General features: G+C 35.9%; 1 protein-coding gene across 7 annotated transcripts in view; it reads left to right on the top strand.

Annotated features, from left to right (window-relative positions):
* Positions 1-21131, top strand: part of fry (furry) — a 152900-nt gene that overhangs the window by 14697 nt on the left and 117072 nt on the right. For 6 of the 7 annotated variants that reach the window (XM_053768628.2, XM_053768629.2, XM_053768633.2 and 3 more), the window contains 6 exons: positions 1333-1500; positions 2104-2253; positions 2671-2834; positions 3322-3479; positions 3648-3758; positions 3954-4108. In XM_053768628.2, the coding sequence (XP_053624603.1) occupies positions 1333-1500; positions 2104-2253; positions 2671-2834; positions 3322-3479; positions 3648-3758; positions 3954-4108 (906 nt within the window). The remainder of the gene's footprint in view (positions 1-1332; positions 1501-2103; positions 2254-2670; positions 2835-3321; positions 3480-3647; positions 3759-3953; positions 4109-21131) is intronic. The other variant, XM_053768631.2, reaches the window with a different exon arrangement.

The raw sequence follows: 21131 nt of genomic DNA, 5'->3' as shown, positions 1-21131 counted from the left end.
ATATATGTGCTAGCATAACGAAAAGAGGAACGGGGCGTCTGAAAAAATTAAATACGATAAAGCGATAGTGACTTTTCTCGTTCTGAATTTTTATTAACCTTTAATATTATAGTTTTTGTAGAATATTTAAAATTAGATATAATATTATTTTCCGAATAAATATTGAATGGTATAGAAAGCTCGGCCGTTTCGATTTTGTCTTCGAATGATGTCATATTTTTATCATTAAGCTTAGTACGTTTTATGCGCCTGCGTCAACCATTTAGAAAGTAGATCTAGAATTAGTAGCACTTACAAATTACTTACATACCGGTAACAAATCATGGAATGCTATAAGCTACATAGAATATCAACATACAACGCTCTAAGCTACATAATAGACCCAAAATTAGAAGATTATGTCAATGAGACGCTATTTTAATAATATAATATCATATTTGAAATACATTATTGATTCCAAATTCACTAAGATTTACTTTTCAATATACTTAATATGTATTTTCCATTAATAATATGTTTATGGATTACAGTTTAAGTTTGTTTTAGACATGTACATTATTATTATTCATCTTATATGTTGTCATCGCGATGCTTTTTTGATTATGTATGTGGTTTTGGTACGTGTCAATGATTTTTGTGTTATTGTCAGGTGTGATCATAGTTTTATACCCAATATTTTCTCAGTTTATTCTTAATATTACTACTTCGCAAAAAGTGTGTACTTTTGTGCATACTTTTTGCGAAAAAATTAGGAAAATTCTGAGCGTAAACTTATGTTTGAGTTTGCTGCTTAAGTTTTTCGTTTCGCGAATTATTTTTTAATTATCGTAAAATATACGGTACACATTGCTGGCTAATAGCTTAATTTTTCGATACAGATGTGTATTATATTATGTTTATAGCAATGCTACTAGTGTTTACGTAGGAAATGTTATGTTTATGGATGTAACCTTTGATTTAGAAACAGATTCACAATATAAATCTTCATTTACTAATAGTGAACATAAAACAGGTATACAAAATTTGCCGTTTTGAAAATTGTTTCTCACTCTCTTACTAATAGTTGCATATAAAATTTCTCTCTCTATTTGTATTCTCTCACATATGAGCGTTTTCCGTTAACCGTTGAGCATCGGAGCTCAGAGTAAGAGAATTCGTAAGAGACATAAAACAACATTAATACTTACTAATTACACATTTCGAGACAAATCATCAATTTCAAGTAGTTGTAGTAGTTCATTAATGGTTTTGACTAATTTGCATTACGTCCGCAATCATACCGGCTAGGGTGTGTACTTACCGGGCCCATGCATCAGTGTTTGACATACGCAGTTCGTCGCCGGATTCGCTGAGCGAACGCAGCGGGGGTGAGGCGCGGGGTGCGCAGGCGTCGCCGGGGTCGCTTCACAAGTTGGCCGTGCCGTTGGCGCGGTGCGAAGTGCCCGAAGTCAGGGATGCAGCCGTAAGCGCTTGTGGGAACATCAACCCGGACGCTCTTAAGTGAGTACATGTATTTTGTTGACTAGGATTCTTTACTACTGAGCAAGCAAACAAAAATGTCTGCAACATCACAGGTGTCACAGGCGCGTTGCCGACCCTGATATAGTCTCTAGAGAAGACTAAAATAAACTTCTAGAGAATAAAATAAGAAACTCCCTTGACTGATAATGATTTTATTCAGTTTTCATTAGTTGTCCTGAATGCTAACGCGATTGAGGTCGCCGCTAGTGGCGATGGTATAGTGAAAGATATTAATCTTCCATGTTCCATGGAAATTATTCCATGGAAGAACGTTTGTAATGAGCGACCAGTGGCGTAGCCCGTAAATAAGAGGTATTAAGTGACAACGACTTCATAAGAAGGACAGGAAATGGAGATACAAAACAAGTGTTATTTATTTCTGGAAGAGCAAACCTTACATTTTACATTAAGCTGTAATTTTACGACCGGCCGCCTGCCTGATGTCAACCTTAAGGGTTTCTTATCTGTCGGTTTTTAGTTGCCTAGTACGACATGACAGAATATGGAGTGGTTTTATTCTATGGCGGGTGCCACGTCACATAATTGAAAATGAATTGAATCTATAATTACACTATCGCACAGGGACCTGATGGAAGAACTGGTTCCACTGCTTCGGGAAGCGGTGGACAGGAAGCAAGAGAACATGAGACGGCGGCGGCGGCGAGACGCGCTGCGGCTACATCTCAATAAGATGCTGTTGCTCATTGCGCAGAAGAAAACATTCGCTAACAGGTATTTAAAGCTTTGTCTAAAAGCATTCGTCAACTCGTAAACGGATGCTCGCTGGGAAACTGATCAGCTCGATTCTCATATAAGTATATCTTGTTTGTTTTTTTTTCATTTGATCACAATAATTGTTTGTGTACTTGTTGATCAGACATAGGTATGTAATATTAAGTCATTGCGCTCTGGCAACATTGCGAGACTAGGGCTACCACGGTGGCTGCGGCAGCGCGAGCGCATCCGTATATAGGGTACACCTATGTGTTATTCTAGGTTATATTGTAGAAAATTTCATAACAATCCGTCCAGATTGTGCTTGAAAGTGTAATAGAGATACAAACATCGTCACAAACTTTCGCATTTGTAATGTTAGTATATCCAGAAATACACAAAAAATGTGACGTTGACTATTTACAATATTCGCAGCCAATTCGCATTAGAAAGCGGCAGTTTACACACCACACTGACGGAGTACTTGGACGGCGTGCGGCAGTGCCTTGAAGTGGAGGCCGAGAAGGACGCGCCAGCTGCTCGCGAGCAACGGCTCACGTTCGCTGACTTCGTCACTGAGCTGATCAAGAGCTTCCCACGTATGTTTATATTTATTAGATCCTAAAGTCCGCGTTTAAATGTCGAAATTTGAGAATTAGCATAAGTTTAAATTTAGTTCTTTGATTATCTCTGTCTCTCTCTCTTATCTTCGCAGGTTCCCGGTTACATTTGGGGCTGTAAAGCCGCGAAAATCGGGGACAGCGTTAAAAATTAAACTTAAAATTTTGATTTTACCATCGGCTAACAACAAGGCGATGTGTTTCTTGGTCGCTCGACAACCACCAAAGAGACAAATACAGACTTGCGTATATGCTTTTCTAGGATATATTCTGCCCGTATCCCAAATTTCATCGTACTCTGACATAGATTTTGCTCGATGGAGTAAGAAACCTTACACACTCACTCTAAACTTTAACGTAAGTAGAATAGTCGGGATTATTTTGCTGCCATTTTTGACGACATCGCCATTGCTAGTCTAATTTAAACGAAATAGTTTCCGAAAGTTATCACTTGTTTGTTCAACAGTAGAAATGTACGGGTCCCTATTGAAGAAGGAGCTGTTGCGCAGTTTGTTCTCGCTGTTCTCCGGGTGGTGTGGGCCGCTGGTCAAACACCTGGGCAGCTTAGTACCCCAGCCGCCCACCGCTGACGTCGACGAGAGGCTAAACTTGTCAGCGCTCAGAGTAAGTGTTCTTTTATTTTATATTTATCATGTCATTTTGTAGCTTTTGAGAAATTATATAAATAATTTTGTTATTGTTCATGTTCATGTTCATGTAATAATATTTAGCCCTGTCGACATGCTAAAATGACGATAAATATATATTGTAACTGTATACGTTTGTGTACAGGCGATGAGTGCGTTAGTGTGCTGCGGACCCTGCTTTGCTCCCAGCGCCTTGGCCGAGGACGGATCACTCTACCCATGGCTGAGCGAAATGCTATCCTCTTCCAGCGATAAGGTACGAATTGAAATAATGTCATTTCTGTCTACTGAATTAGGTGGCTCCACTGGCTGTATACCTTTATCTTTGACGTGGACCTTACTGCCAAACACATTTTTTGACTCGCTTAAGAATAAAATTTACCAGTTTGAAACCTTTTTCTTGAAAATGTCCATTGTAAAGCCTAAATTCAAGCTTCTATTTTCGGTTTAGATATACGAGTTGGCGCGGGAGACCATCGTCCTACTACTAGACTGCAACCCGGACATAGGTCCACTGCTGGACTGGACCGTGGACAAATGCTTCACAGGGTCGCCGCGAGTCGCCGATGGTTGCTTCATGGCGCTCGCCACCATCTTCAGCGCAAGGTTAGTGAACTTTCCAGTACGCCCTGCGGTTTCACTCCGCTTGCAATGTTGCAATAACATTGCTCTATGTGCTATTTAAGTAAGTTTTATTAACCGTTCAACAGATTTTTCGACATCGAGTGGAGGGATCACATCATCACTCAACAATCCCATTTATAATGAGTTCACACGAAATAGTCCCGTCACGTGCATTTAAATGTACCGCAACTGCATTAAATTCTAGACTTTGTCACATTGGAATAAGAACCGCTGTGTATACATATTAATGCACGTTACTGTACATTGAACATCGTCGTAAGAATAATATTTAGACGATTATACACCCGAGACGTAGGAGCATAAAGTAAATATAAGTAAATATATATATAAGAGCATAAATATTTTTAATTGCACGGAATTCTGACATTTCATAAATTTCGCTAAATTGAGACGGTCTGACTGTAAAAACATTTTAGTGATATAAAAATTACCCTTATTTGAATTTTACGTTTCAATTAAAATAACTAGACATGTTATACATAATAAAAACAAAATTTGAAAAAGAAGATCTAAGATTTTTTGGGAAATCATTTTTCTTTAACAGGAGTTTGTTATTCATTCCTTAGTATAGTTTTGTTTTTCACAATTTCGACGATGAGGCCGCTACGGGAATCGGTTTCATCGGCTGACTTGCTTAAGGGCCTGACTTTCACTGTTTGAAGCAATATGTTGTTTTATTGTTTATTCCATTTAGTAAATGTACAAATGATCTTTCATTTGTATATCAAAAGAGTGCCAGTGCATTATTTTTAGAAAAAATCCGTACGTTATCTTTTCCGAACTGTTGAAAAATATTACCTGTTTGAATTCCGTGGAAAGAATAATCAAATTATAAGCGATAAATATGTATGTAAATGTGTGATATGCGAGATCATAAGACATTTTTAGAGTGTATATCCAAGCAGAGTGAAGAACTATACGAAAGAGAGCAGTCAGAATCCTATAATAATGCATCACATTCGTATGTCCGCATCATTTGTATGGATCCGCCATTATAATTTGCCAATGAATGACTGTCCAACGATTCCATAGATTTGTATAGTGGGTTGACGAAAGTCGAATCTCCATACGATGTCTGCGTTTTGTTCCGTGTATGTGGTGAGTGAATCAGCGCCATCTAGTTGCGAAGTTATGCAATAGGCCGCTAAGTTATCAAGTACAACGTAGCTGGAGCTTGAACAAGAGTTGGTACACTATCAGCAAACAGTTCGCAGAGCTTTGGTAGTTCTGATACAATGCTTGTCTTGGGGTAAAAAAGCGCAATGTTACGCTCATTCGCCTATTTTCTGTTGAATTCACAGATGGCGCCACTGCTATAGTTTCCTCTTTCCTACTCTGTTCGCGCCTAAAGTCACAGCTGGCATTGAAACTGTATTTCCCTCAGTAATTCACTTTATCTGTATTTTATCCCGAAACACATCCCCTTTGCAGTTCTGATACTTTTGTTTCAAATTAATTCCTTCAAAGAGCTAAAGTCCACTTTGTCTTATATAAATGGCAAGCTGCATTGTATATGACAAAATTTAACTTAATAAATATTAGTACGATTTTACGATTCGGTGTTGATGACTTCTGGGTATAACCGAAACTAAGAGACGTGGACGAGACAAAAAGTGTTTAATTTCAAAGATTCAAACAATTGTCACACTTAAAGTTAGCATTATTTTGAAAAATATCTTCACATCTAGAGTAGATGTTTCAAAGCTTCTGTATGCAGCGGAAATTGCGTCTAATATGCTATAAATTGGTTAAGTTTATTCGGCCTATTAAGGTCATAGCCCACTGGTACCGCATCGGCAAGATGACGTTATTTGTAAAATAGTCTTTAAAGCATCTTCTGTATACATACTTTACATTGACCACAAATAAGCGGAATTGTCGCTGTCAGCTCTGGTCTTGTCCATGTAAAGTATAGAGGTTATAACTAATTTTGCTGATAAGTGTGCCTTAAACATTATATAAATAAAAGTTTGTCATCGATTCGCCGAATGATTCGCTCAACATGTTAAATCGGAAATGTATCAGCCTTTTATAACTTACATAAATATTTACGATATCCGTAATATTCCTGTTTTCCTTCAGTGTCGGTTTGATGGCCACGCTCTAAAAACCTTTCAATTCTTTATTTGCATACTTAACGGCTTATAAGAGTTTCTTCTTTGTTCTTATCAGCCTTGCTCAATCAACTATTTGGTGGTAGGTCTCCTTCAGTTCCCGGTACTTTTTATTCTGGGCATTAAGATCGAGTTGTTTTCGAGCAAAGCTATGCAAAGCTAAAAAATAAGTTATTTTATTCTTCCTCTTATCGATGAAATTTTGGCTCAGATTTTACGGCTATTTTATTGTATTATAATGACGTTGACAGTCAGACGGATTGACGTGATTTCAAATGTCTCACACAAATCTTATCACTCAAGACGGAAGATTGTGTGATATATTGATTGATTTGTGTTTCAGTATTGATTTTGATATACGTGTTACGATATATTAACACGGTATACGTGTTAATCTCAACCTTAACTTTGGCAAAATCATAGTTTTGGCGAACGATGGAGCCATAACACAAAAAAAGAAGGAAGATAATGAATACGTAAAAAAAATCCTGTAGGTGCTAAAAATACTGTTTGAATTAGCATTGATGCGTGTCTAATTCACGTTTGTTTGATGAAAAGGAAAGTTCATAGCAAAGCTTCTTGAAAAATGTGAGCGCAGCGTTTATCTGTCAAATTTACTCGATGAGTATCAGTCCGATGATTAACATTAATGATGGTGAGCGCTCATATACTTGGCATATATGTATGTTCGAAGTAATATACATAATCTTGTCGATCGTGAAAAAATCCATCTCGTTCATCCAATGTAATATTTCGTTAGATATACGAAACTTGATATAATACTCTGCTATGGTTAAATTCCGTATTACCTTCATCAAGAATAGTTTTATAAAGTTATCTATTACATACTAGTGATACCTAGCTCCTACGCGGCCCTTATTTCCGCACTCATATTAAAATTGTCTACGCCCGTCGCCCTGAGGAGGGCCACAGGGCGACGGGCGTAGACAAAAAACGATATTCTCGGAAATTCATTTGGGACGGCCTCATCCTCCAATTTCCGAGAATGTCGTGGTATAAAATTTTCTCGTGTACCAAGTCTCGTGTTCAAAATCAGATTTTTAGAGCTAGAGAAAAAAAAGGACTTCTTATAGACTATTTCATTCAATATTGTAAAGATGATACAGAACCTTAAATGTATTACTTTAGCGGAAATTTAACTAAATTAAATACAGATTTTTTTGTGAAGTTGGTTATTATTGACCACTATAAGTACACTGCTGCACCCACGGAGACTTCATTGAAGTTGGTACTACAAAATACCGCCAAAAGCGACCCACACTGTTTAATAAAGTTTTAATAAAACCATTCCCGTGAAAATGCAAATAGGCTGGCAAACGAGTAGGTAGCCCCCTCGACCTCGTTCGTGTCATTAAGTACATCAACTAATTAAATGCACCGAGCGCTTTATAGGGATGCACTTAATTACATTTGATCGGAACATTATCAGGCTCACGCATTTGCCATTGATGTATTCGCTAATCAAATAAAATGTCGGTTATCATATAAAAATGACTAATTTATATAAATAAAAACTAGCTTTTGCCCAACAACTTCATAAAACTTATTCGAGTAAAAATCTGGTTCCCGTGGGTATTTCAGGAAATCCCTTCTTAATGCTCCCCTACTCTGTCCTAGGAACCTACACACCAAATTTCAGCTTTCTACGCCCAGTAGTTTCGGCTGTGCGTATTGTATGTCAGTCAGTCACTAAGTAAGGCAAGAGTTTTATATATATGGATTGAATCTGACACGGTCCTCCGACAATTGCTTCGTCTACGAACATTTCGTCGACAGAATGTTTCGACATCGGGCATTTGTACGACAGAACCTTTCATCTACGAACGATTCGCTGACAGAATAGAGGAGACATTCTCATAAGAGACTCATTTAGATTACTGTGATACTGCACTAGTATGTTAAACACAATCATCGTCATGGCCTACCTCGTCTCATTCTGAAAACTGCATAAAAATCCTTTCATATGCTTTCAAATAAATAGACAAACGCGACAGGTAAATTTACAAAATGCGTTTACATTTTTTTTCTCAGGATCCAAATGTTTTTTTTTGTCTTATTTGTCGTTCCACCCTATGACAGTTCATGGAAATTGGAAATATTTGCAAAGTCATGTATTTGCATACAAATTTATCTTAGATTTCCTTCGGTCGGCAGCGCGCACCGTCGCCGAACGAATCAAACTACCGACGGATGTAGACTCGATTGAGGAACACTTTGACATGCTTGCCGTGTCGAGGACAGCTGGTTATTTAAAAAAAAAAACATACACGCTTTTATATTTAGAAAAGCCATTTTAGTATCTTTTCCGCCGATAACTAGCTAAATCAGGCCTTGGAGCTTCAAGATCTCTGTCTCTGAATACTTCGTGGAATTTATAAACATTATCTACATACTGAATACTTTTTAGTGTACTTACTACACATGCACAAGTCTAAATAAACAGACGTGTCTCTGCTTACCCCATTTATCTGTTTGTAATATGAAATAAGGAAAACTTTGCCAGTCTTTACAAACATATTTCGATATTTTAAAAGCGCGAAATTTCACATCGCCAGGAGCACTGGTCTGCCTAAATCCTCATTAACAAATATTGGTATAATCCAGCCTTTGATGTGGCAATCTGACAAACAGCAGCCAGCCGGCACACCCCAGTAGTAGCACCCCAGGGGTAGCTTTAGGACATTATTTTGTATGGAGTGTATGTTGAATTAGTACGTATTTTATTTCTTTTAGACCTACCATATCTAAACAAAATTTGCATCTTTATTCAGTCATAGATTTATTGAGGACGGGCGAATTAATTTCTATTTGTTTACGTAGACTACACGCATTTTGTTGCTTTTAGAAATAACTACATGTTTACATTTTCTATGTCGTCGGTTCTTTTTTAGCACGGTATGATATATCCTGCTGAAAAGCACCTCCACGCGTTCACACATGAACTGATTTACTAAATCAGTGTGCTAAAAAATTAAATTTGAGCAACGGCTGTTGGATTTTTTATATTATATATATATGTTCTGATGTGCTTCAAAAATCCTGCGCCCACTATTCATTTAAATATAACTGAGTAGTGGACGGAGTCCTTGATATGCGATTTAATTGGCAAATCTAGCAAGATTTAAAAAAAACTGGTTTTTGGAATATTTTAAAGAAGCACTGTGGTTTATGTTTTTAGTAAAATAAATTCATTTTTTTATCGTCGTCGTCTATGTCTCGATATTGTGAAGTGTATGCCAAGCATCAGTGATCCATGTGAAGTGAAGTCATCCATGTATGGTTCGAATTCAGAAGACACAATACTCCCCTATTCTTTGACATGCAGTATGCGCGACGCGCCGGTTCAGAAATTCAAACGCGGGGCTGTGCCGTCGGCACTCCCGAATTCTCCATACGTGAGAGATAACGATTTACAAAACCGACGCAAGCCAATTTTCTCTTTGACGTGTTCGACTGGTAGTTTACTTTGTGTTACTGTGTATATGCAACGGCTATATAGCCGTTTGGTTAATATTAACCGGAAGGTTTGTGCATGTGAACCTGGTTTTAGTCAATCTTTGCTATCTAATAGCAATCTATGAGAAGGAGCCATTAAACCATTTATGTATTTTGCTTTATAGACTGCATACAAAGTAAGTTATACTTGCTTATACACAGATAATTTATTTTTAGGCGATGTTCCTTTTTTAATCAAAAGGGTTATGTATTTTCATATAATAATACATTTTATAAGTATGCATTAATATGTAGATAACGACATAGATATGGAAACGGCTTTTTAAAAGTATATTTTAATTTCATTTTCTTTTGAATAAACTTCCATTATAATAAAAAATCAAATGTTCGTAAGAAATTAAATCTTTACATGTACTTTTTAACAGCACCTGTCCACTTTCATTAAGCGGAATATCTAATAGGAGCTTATTCTGCAACCCCGTGCACTTGAGCGCTCGGAAACGCAGAAGGCTTTGCCATACGATTCATTGTTGACGGATTATTTCAATGTGATTCCACTTGATACTCTAATATTTTTATTTTAGGGTCTAGCTCCCTAAGCAGGTCTATGAATGAACTTCATGTCGCACAAAGCACAAAGAATCGTATGTTCAATGATAGTCATTAGTTCCCAACGAAAGTTTTGTTATGATACGCGGGGCGAAGACGACTGTAGCAAGCAGTCAGCTTTGTACAAGATTAAGGAGAAGGTCTTTAAATTTGATCAGAGGACCTCGCAATTATCCTCTCATTATTAATATACGTTTTGTTGTTACTTAATCCATGAGAATAATAAGGCCCTAATCGCTGTAATGTGAGAATGTTTGTTAAAATATAAATATTACGTTAGAAGTTCCTCCCACTCTTGCCAAATTTCTTGCTTTAAAATTTCGTGAAAGGGCAAAGTTCAGAAATCCATCACAAGAAATCACGAATATACAGATGGCTAGTTAAAGCCGTACGAAGGAGTATATCTTGATTGCTTCATGGCCTGTAGCCAGCCATTGACACGAAACAAATATGCATTAAGATAGAGCCCCAGAAAACCAGCGTCGCGGATTCACGATATTGAATTCGAGGGTTTGCTTCGACTAACCATGTTTTAGACCCCCACTGGTTCCGAATTATCTAGAACCCTCGAATTTCAATACTCGGTACAATGAAGTGCAAAAATGCACTGTGATAAGTTTTATAAATGTTTTTGTTTTTTATTTTATTCAATACTAGCGGCCCATCCCAGCTTCGCTCGGGTAAAAGCATAATTTATTAAAATTATACCCCTAAACCTTCCTCAAGAATCACTCTTTCTATTGGTGGAAACCCAAAAACTACTGCACAGATTTGACAATCTGTGCAATAGTTTTTGAGTTTCTCACGAACAGACAGACGCAGAAGAGCACTTTTTTTTATAATATGTAAGGATATTTTTTGTATCTTTGGCATTACATTAACAATTCGCCTAAAAGGAGTTTAACCACTAGGTGTAATCTTACTTAATGTAATAGAAAACTATGCGAATGGGTGGATATGAATATGTGTCGATGTTTAATGAATGTACCAAATATTATAAAATACAGTACAAAAAATATATTTTTAGTTGAGAGCCGAAAACGGGGAGGTAACCCGAGTACAAGGGAACATGCCGAATGGATTCCTTTTTTTATCGTACGCTGCAATGTGAAATATTTTGTACTCGACTGCCCAATATGCAGTGCAATGTTTTGGGGAGGGAACTTTGTTTATATCGCTACCTAAATATCAGAAACTAACTTTTCCCTACGGCTTATTCTAAGCTTTATTAGTATAACTGTATAAAATCATATCACAATTTACATGTTAGTATGCTGTAAAAAATTCGAGACAGCCCCGACTCCGAGTTTCTGGCATTCTATGATCCGATAGAAAAGAGCTGACGATTTCCATAGGGCTGATCACACATTTTCCAAACAGCTAAGAACACTCCCGATTAAATTATCTTTAAAATAAAACTGGATCAAAATTGGTTCAGCCGTTTGACTATTACGATACCACTGACAGACATATAGATACGTTAAACTTATAACTTCCGCTCCTTCTGCAGTCGGGGGATAAAAAGTGAGTTGTCCGTGACTTTACAATGACGTGAAAAAAATGACAATTTAATACTTGAAAAACATAATTTTGTTTTTATTTCTCTAGTTTAGGCCTTTCCTCTCTTCTATATGTATATAGAACTAGCTGTGGCCCGTGGGAATTTTGGGACAAAAAGTACCCTATGTGTTATTTCATTATACTCTGCCCGTGTACCAAATTTCGTAACAACCCGTCCAGTAGATTTTGCGTGAAAGACTAACAAACATACATACATCGCAATATTAGTAGAATAGTAGGATTAAATAAGAATGATAAAGTATTTCTGTCTTTTAAGAAATCACTAAACTATATTCAGTTATCGCTGTTAGTGAGGTATATTAAATAATATTGTTACGAGACCATTCGCCATTGTAAGATTACACAGAGAGGCGCTTTGAGAACTGGAATCTATTGATTCGAGAGACGACTCTGTTTGGGAGTTTGCAGATCCGAGCACACAATAAGCGAAGCCACATAGTTATCCCTAGTTCCACCCTTATTAACTTAGCCCTAGATCTAACTATGCACGTCAAAGATTGCTGGGCGGTTTATGAACTACCGGTTTACCGTATAGATGGAACAATCTCACAGCTCTAGAAGAAAGGAATACTAATTCAGGTATTTCAAATTATGAACTACAATTTTATATAATGTAAAAAATGTAAATTTTTGTCATATATGTAAAATATGATACTTGTAACGTATGGGACTTATTGATCATGATAAAAGCTTCGGGAATACCCCATTCGATTACTTTCTTCTAACAAACTCGTGTATGATATTCCTAGAACCGAGAGTCTGAAAATTTCAATCCGGACTCTTGGTTTGCTATTACCGTATCTCTTTCGTATTGTGATATTTCATTCCACATTGTATTAATCCTCGTCGTTTCTCCTACTATTATAAAATTGTTTCTTTAGGTTTCATATACATAGTTGTAGTTGTACACGGACGCCTTGCCAGGTTACAAAAATTTGATTCAAGGTAGGTTTTATTAAGTTATTATTTGGTTAAAGTCGGTCGCTTCAAAAACGTATATAAATCTCCCTACAACTCGACAGTTGCTATTATTGAGCCAACAATCACGCTAACCTCCACATCAATCACCACAATACGATAATAGGCGATCTGACGGTCTAATATGTACTCTTTGGACCTTCCAGCTTCGTTCCAAAGCGTAAGTGCCTTCAGGGTCTATTCGATCAATTCTAAATGTAAGCATTTTACCCCTGTTAGTATTACTGAATCGTTAAGATTGATAATTTCCATTAATTTATAAAAGTAAAGCTAATGCTGAGCATTATCTCCCAGCTCCACATTAGAAGATTAGACCTCTCTCTCCCATTTGAGCGTTTTTCTGGTTTGTTTCTCAGACATTGAGCGTCGGACCTCATTTTCGTCTCTTTGCACGGTTGTCTGCGTCCGTACATGTCATTAAAAAGGAAATATGGGAAAAATAAGTTACAAAGTTCGGTTAGTCCAGTTAGGTTTCTATGGGTAGTCAAATGGACATCAAAGTAGTTACAATTCAAAAATTCAATAAAGTAAAATCTAATCTCTGTATTACAATTTTCTTAGGTATTCCAATTATTATTATGTCCACAATATAGTTATAACTATATATAGCGAATTATAGAGTTACAATGGGCAGTAGACCAACGTGACACGAGTTACCCATCAAGATTTCAGTCCAGTAGGGGTCGAGGCGTTTCACATGTGATTTGCTACCGACCACCCACGGACGCACACATAGGTATAGACACACTATACAGAAATACTATACTATATGTATTCACAGAAATATATACGTGATGATTACGGCAGTTATTTGCCGTTATCTGTGATGGGTAGATGTAGGATATTACGGCTCTTGAAATTCTTCTTGCTCGGAAAGGTTCATCAAAAGTCTATCGCTGTCTCAAAACCGTATCGGGTTGCTTGTGTCACTATGCTATGAAAGTTCGAGACGAAAAGGCAAGTGCCGTTTGGTTTTATTCGCTACTGAATACCTATAGCTCATATTGGGAAGCTGGAATCGTATTTCATTGATCACGTTTCATATTATCGAATGACTTGACTAATTAAAACCTAAATTAATCGTAAGCGATTAGACAATCTGTAGGATATTCCATTTTCAAATCTCTTCCAGTATACACGCACAGTTCCAGGTACGTAGTAGTAGTTTGTCACAATGTTGGAATTAGTTTTGTCTACTGTCATTACATCATTTTTACCGATTTTTACTTGGGATAGAACTGATGAAAGAATACAATGGTATTATTGTATTGTATTCTTTAATCTGTTCAATTCCAAGTAAAAATCGGCCATTATAAATGCTAAATTTTTTTACTTCTTCACGCTTTAACTACCCTTTACAAAGAAAGATAAAGACAGTGTTTCATCCCGGAAAAAAAATCCGTTTCAGTGAAAAATTTAAAAAAGCTAACGAAGTCGCGTGCACAGTGTGAAAATCTATTAAATATATATTTTGAGAGCACGCGAGCAAGTCAGACGTGTCGCAAGTTTAATTTAAATTCACTAAAAGAGCCACTAGTCGATTTTGGACCCTAACTTTAAAGTGTATAAACACATATCGGCGAGTAAGCCACGAGTGAAATACAACTAATTACCACTGAGCAACACACCGCATTACCGGAGTCATCGTCAGTGCCCCGCCCCTCAATCCTCTCGAGCAAGCGAGACAGGCTCCGTGCTGTCTACACCGGACTAATAAGTAAGTGATCTGCAACGACACACTAACACAATGAATGAGCACCGATCACCAACCGGCTGCGGTCACAGTGACAGACTCGGCGGATCTCAACCAAATCTGTCCGAACTTAATCCAAACTATGATACCACTCCGATTCGTATCACTCAACGTGTTAAGCGAAAAGTACTCGATGATGATGCCTGGATAAAAACAGAGCTTTCAGATTTAAAAAAACAGGTGTCTGAAATAATGGTAATATTGAAAGCTACTAGCGTTTCCCAAGCTGAAAATATCAATAAGCTTCATGAAGACGTCACTACTATCAAAACTCATGTAAATAGTATTGGTGACACCATCGAAAGTATTAAATTAGATCAGAGTAATACAAAACTAAGACTTAATGAATTAGAAACAAAAACAGAGAATATTGAAAAGAAAATTGAGAATTTAGAAACAGATTTAAACCAATTTAGGGAAACCACAACGTTGAGTACTATAACTACAGCTACTGAACCTATATCTATAAGTTATGAAGAAATTGTAAATGAAGTTCACGAGCGACACCAACGCTCTAAAAATATAGTGATATTGGGTATTCCAGAGCCAACTAGCCCAATCAACCGTTTCACTTACAATAAGGTTGAGATTACAAAAATCACAAAATCTATTTATCCAGACTGTCCTGAACCAAATAAAACCTTCCGACTAGGAAAATATAAACCTGGTATAAATCGCCCCATCAAAGCCTGCTATACATCGGAAAATACCGTAAAAACTATATTACGCAATAAGAGCAATTTACAAATGGACACCATTAAAATATTCTCTGACAGAACGCCCCTGCAAAAACAGCACTTTCAGAAATTAAAAGAGGAATTGAAAAGTCGGAAAACAGAGGGAGAGACAAATTTAGCCATAAAATATATTAAAGGAGTTCCCAAAATTACCCAAACAACGGGAGAGAAGCAAGGAAAAGAGACATCCAAGTCAAAAAACTAGCAGCCCCCTCCAGGGGGAAGATAACACACAAGTTCATCAAAAACTATAATGACATAAAAAGTTCTCATAAATCTTTGAAATGCTTATATATAAATGCTTGCAGTCTTGTCAAGAAAGGTAAACTGGATGAACTTAAATGCATAGCTGCCCAGATAGAACCGCATATAATTGTTGTGACTGAAACATGGATAAAAAATGAAACCGACGTCCAAAAACTCAACATTCCATGCTACACCCACTACAACAATTTCAGACAAAATCGCAAAGGAGGCGGTGTTTCAATCTTTGTTCACAACAACTTAAAGCACAGGATGATTGAAGACCATTGTATAGCTGACAACAACCACTACCTTTGGATACATCTTGAAAAGCAGTCTCTGGACATCGGTGCTATATACAACCCCAACAAGAAGAACGTTGACAACTTCCTTGAACTATATTCACAACAACTGGAAAAAAGGAAAAGAGCTTTGGTTTTTGGGGACTACAATTTTGACTTACTGGTACCTGACAAGGAAACTCGAAAATATAAAGATATTTTAAAAGAGAACAACTTTACGATAATAAACAAAGTCCACCGGAAGTACTCCACGCGTGTAACAGAATCCACAAACACGATTATTGATCATGTATGCACTAACTTAAAAGACAACAATTTTAATTTTAGTCTTATTGAATCATCGATGTCCGACCATCGACAAATATACTTAGAAGTTGAAAACCACTATAGTAAACCTGTTCAAAAAATTTATTACACAGCAGTAAACTATAAAAAGTTACACGACTCAGCAGAACACAATATAAGGAAAGACGAAAGCGCATATGAAATGTTGGAAGAAAGTATTCTAAAATGTCTATCTACAAGTAAAGTCACTAAATCTAAGTACCTAAACCCACCACGTCAAGACTGGATTACAAATGATATTATTCAAGACATCGACAAACGAAATGAAATTTGGCATAGATACAAAACAAATAAAGAAGACATAAAACTAGAACAGGAATTTAAAGAAGCTAGAGCCAGAGTATATAAGAAAATTCAAACAACCAAAAAAACATACTACTTCAAGTTCTTTAAAATCACATGAGCAAGCCTAAAAAAATGTGGAAAGCCATTCATGAATTAGCTAGTAACAACATCAAACATACAGCAGTACCGGACAAAGTCATCCTGAACTCGAAAATAATAACGGATATGCAAGAAATTTGCGAGAGTTTCAATAGTTATTTTTCTACTGTAGGCTCAACACTTGCAAGCAAAATCCCAAACAAATACCAAAAAGTTGACCGAAACGATACACAATCACCGAACATAGTTAAAGCGACTGAGCTAACAAGTTTTGTGCCGGCAACCGTGGACGAAATTATTCAAATAATTAATGACTTAGACCCAAATACTAGTTCAGGCATAGATGGTATCAGCACCAAAATGATCAAATGCATTAAAAACATAATTGCCATCCCGCTCACCAATAGTATAAACAATTGTTTAAAAATGGGAGTCTTCCCGCAGTCTCTAAAAATTGCCAAAGTAACACCAATTTTTAAGAACGGTAATAAATCAGATCCGTGCAATTACCGTCCAATTTCAGTCTTACCAGTCATTTCTAAGATTTTTGAAAGAGTGATCTACTCTCGAATAGAGAAATACTTAAAATCAAAAGATTTTTTGTACAACAAACAATACGGGTTTAGGCCAAAATCAAACACACTTTCAGCAACAATAGACCTTGTGACTAAAATAAAAAATAAAATCGATGAAAAACAAATAGTACTCGGTGTATTCATAGATCTCAAGAAAGCGTTCGATACAATCAGCCACAAACTACTTCTTGCCAAATTGTCAAATCTCGGTATCACTGGTAAGGCACACGACATATTCAAATCATACTTCCAAAACCGTAGGCAGATAGTGAAAATAGGACAACATCAAAGTACCCCAACTTTAATGACTTTCGGCATTCCTCAAGGCTCCATTTTGGGGCCTCTTTTATTTCTAATTTATGTCAATGACATAAAAAATTTGGGCCTTAAGGCTGACATATCTCTTTATGCAGACGACACTTGCTTATTTTATTATGGCCACTCATGTAAAACTTTAAAATTAAAAGCACAAGGAGATCTTAACAAATTAAACGATTGGTTTTTGTCGAATCTCCTCACTATTAATACTGAAAAAACTAATTTCGTTATATTTGCTGCAAAAAACAAAAATCTCGACGATATAATAAAACTTAAAATAGATAATGATGAACTAAAACAAAAATCTAGCGAAAAATATCTTGGCATTATCTTGGACCATTACCTCGATTTTAAACAACATATACATAAAATTAAGACTAAATTGACATCCTTGTCAGGTGCCGTTCGTGCGGCTTCGAACTGTCTTCCACGTAAAATCAAATACATTATATATAATTCATTAATAAAACCACACATAGATTACCTAATAGAAATCTGGGGTACAGCCGCAAAATCTAATTTAGAACCACTACAAAGAGCACAAAATAAATTTATTAAAACACTTTTTAACTATGATTATAATACGCCAACCATAAAAATATATACAGACACTAAAATAATGAACATAAACCAGACATATAAGTACTACACATGCACGTTAATCTATAAAATTCTTAATAATAAAATACATACTGTTCTAACATTCCAAAAAAAAAGCCAAACCCAAAGAATGAAATTGCGTAATGCAAATCATTTGGTATCTCGCGCCCCGAGGACAAAATTTGGTTCAAAAAACATCCAGTTTGAAGGTGTGAGAATGTATAACCAACTGCCTATAGAAATAAAAGAAGCAAATTCACTAGGTACTTTTAAAAGAAAATTAAAATCATATATCTTGGAAAATCAAAATTAAATAAATTGAATAAAGGTATATTTAAAAACAATATTGTAATAAATAAACGTACTTTACTTAGATAAATGAAGAAAAATAAAAATACTTAATTAAATAAAGTCAAATATATAACATAACACTATAAACATTTATATTAATTTCACAAATAATAAAATAGTAGTAACAACCAAATATACATTCTACTATTAACTCGCTACTTATCCGCTAATCGCCTGCGTCTATGATCGCAACCTTAATAAACATCAGCAGCGTAAACGCGTGAAGTACCCTCACTCCTGCGCTGCGTACCGGTTGCCGATATTACTTACTACGGCAATCTACCCTACTTATAAAATGGCTTGTAATTTTTGTTTTATTTTCGAAACTTATGTCCATATCTTTTATTGTTAACTTGCGACTTATATACGTATATGTACTTAGCTCGCCGTCACATTAATTACTGTAAGTAGTTAGTATTATTATTTCTCTGTAAGTGAATGAAATGTAATTATTCTTTTTGAGAAATAAATAAATCTTTAACCGTAAATCTTTCGATCGAAAGATTCCCAGAGATACAAATCAAGACGTTGGTTGCCTATCTGTAAGTTATTTCAAAATACAAAATTTAATTTTAAATAAAGTACTTATTCGCAATTACAAATGTCCAATTAATAAGTAATTATTAACAAGAAAGTAAATTGCTGCGAGGTGGTGCCGGAATAAAACGCCATACCTTTTCCCTAAACAAGTGGCTCGTGTTTGTATTATTAAAGTAATGAAGCACCTTAATATATAAGTCTGTGGAAGCTCCTTTCTTTTGAACAAGTGGGCGAATTACTTATGTATGGGCATGATATACGCACCGTTCTCAGTGTATTAAGGTGCAAATTGGTAGCCGGCGACGTGTCGAGGTGACTCGATTGGTCCTTGTGTATATTTGTATCAAACTCACAATGGTCACGTGTCGTCTGCCGCGCCGTTTATCATATAGAGCGGTTCTCAAGACATTGTCAGTGCTCCACAAAAATATTACCAAATGGTCATATTGAAAAAAGCTACGAGTAACTTATTGATCTTATAACAGGATAATGCTGGGTTGAAGGAAAGATTTGTAGTATTTTATTTTGCAAATTCATGATTTAACGCTATGTTTTATGATCTTTGTTGTTAAGAAAGTTTTTTAAACTGTCAACTGTTAAGTATTTTCCTACACTTCAAAAGTCAATGTATTGGATTGTAAAATGATGTTTAGTTTTTCAAGGGTTCCATTTAAAAAAAATAAAATATAAATTATGTAGATCATAGAAACCAGTCACATGACCTGTCGACGTCGTTTACTGCATGAAGCACATTTCCTACTTACACCTTAAGGCCGCTGGTCCAATACTTCCTTATCTTCGTATTCGTCATCGAAAGAAAATAATTGAATAGCTAGCTTTCTATTGAAATGCTTTATAGTAATTTTAAAGCTCTCTCCTTTGACCTGATTTAAATCGGATGACGAATCCGGGAAGACGAATGCTGTGAACCAACGCACGGCCTTAAACAGCTACCTTCCACATAACGAACTGAATTCATAGCAGGCATTAGTGGAGTTCTTAGAATGCCGATTGCAGATTGATAAATTGGATACATTACGTTTCTAGAATGTAGCATCATTGAGAAGGGGGAGGAGGTCGCGGTGTCCCCTCCGGGCTTGTTATGTTTGAAGGTTTTAATCCCAAGTCCTGAGAAATATAATCTCATTTTAGTTTGTTTATTTGTCGCCTTGTTACTTACAATTTCATTAAGTGTCCTGTTACCATGGCTTCTTTCTAGACAATCACTTCAAGATCAAATATGAATATTATCATATGGTTCAATTGACGGATAGAAATCTCTTCATCAATCAGTTACTGCGGTGCCTTCCATCTCAGTACAATACAGATTACTATGTTTTTATTTAAATGGATTTATTATACATGTCACACATGCTTTTTAACTTATTTTTGAAAATAATAATGAGATGAAAAAATTCTGGAATCGAGCGGGAATTGAACCCGCGTCCTGTCTTTCCGGGACAGTGCACTTACCCTACTATGTTTTTACTTGGAACAATAATGTTTAATAAATAAATATAAAATTATTCACTAAGTTTCTTGAAACCATTCCATTAATCTATAGGCTATGCATTTTAGTATTCTGAAGACTAAATAAAACAATCACTACCTAACATACTTTGATTTAACTAGTTTTTGATTGCATCAATCAGAATTTGGAATGAATCCTTTGCTCGTGCAGGGTTAGCAAATGCTAAGTCCTATTTATTCGTATTTAATCTTCACTAAATACAAATTTAAGCGCGTATTTCCCGCCCTAAAGTAGGACCACACCATCCCATGAGTATCGAATTCTCAAAATTACCTTTTCTATAACAATTATAAATATATTTTAATCCTTAAAAATTGTAAATTTTGAAATATAAATTTTAAAGCCCTTTGGCTTTTAAACTACCCAGATTTATTAGTAGATTTTAAACTAAGCAGGTTTAAATACGCTGCAACGAGATGTTGAAATTATATTCAGCCACCCTTTAAAAGTTGTACTATTGTTAAATCCTTAAAAGTTAAATGCAATATTACATTTGAAGTATGTGTTATTGTATTTGTGATGTAGTTTATTTTATATTTCTATGAA

This window comes from Plodia interpunctella, chromosome Z, assembly GCF_027563975.2.
Source record: "Plodia interpunctella isolate USDA-ARS_2022_Savannah chromosome Z, ilPloInte3.2, whole genome shotgun sequence".
Lineage (NCBI taxonomy): Eukaryota > Metazoa > Arthropoda > Insecta > Lepidoptera > Pyralidae > Plodia > Plodia interpunctella.
Note: the sequence above shows the minus strand (reverse complement) of the source record. Positions and strands in the feature narration are given on the sequence as shown.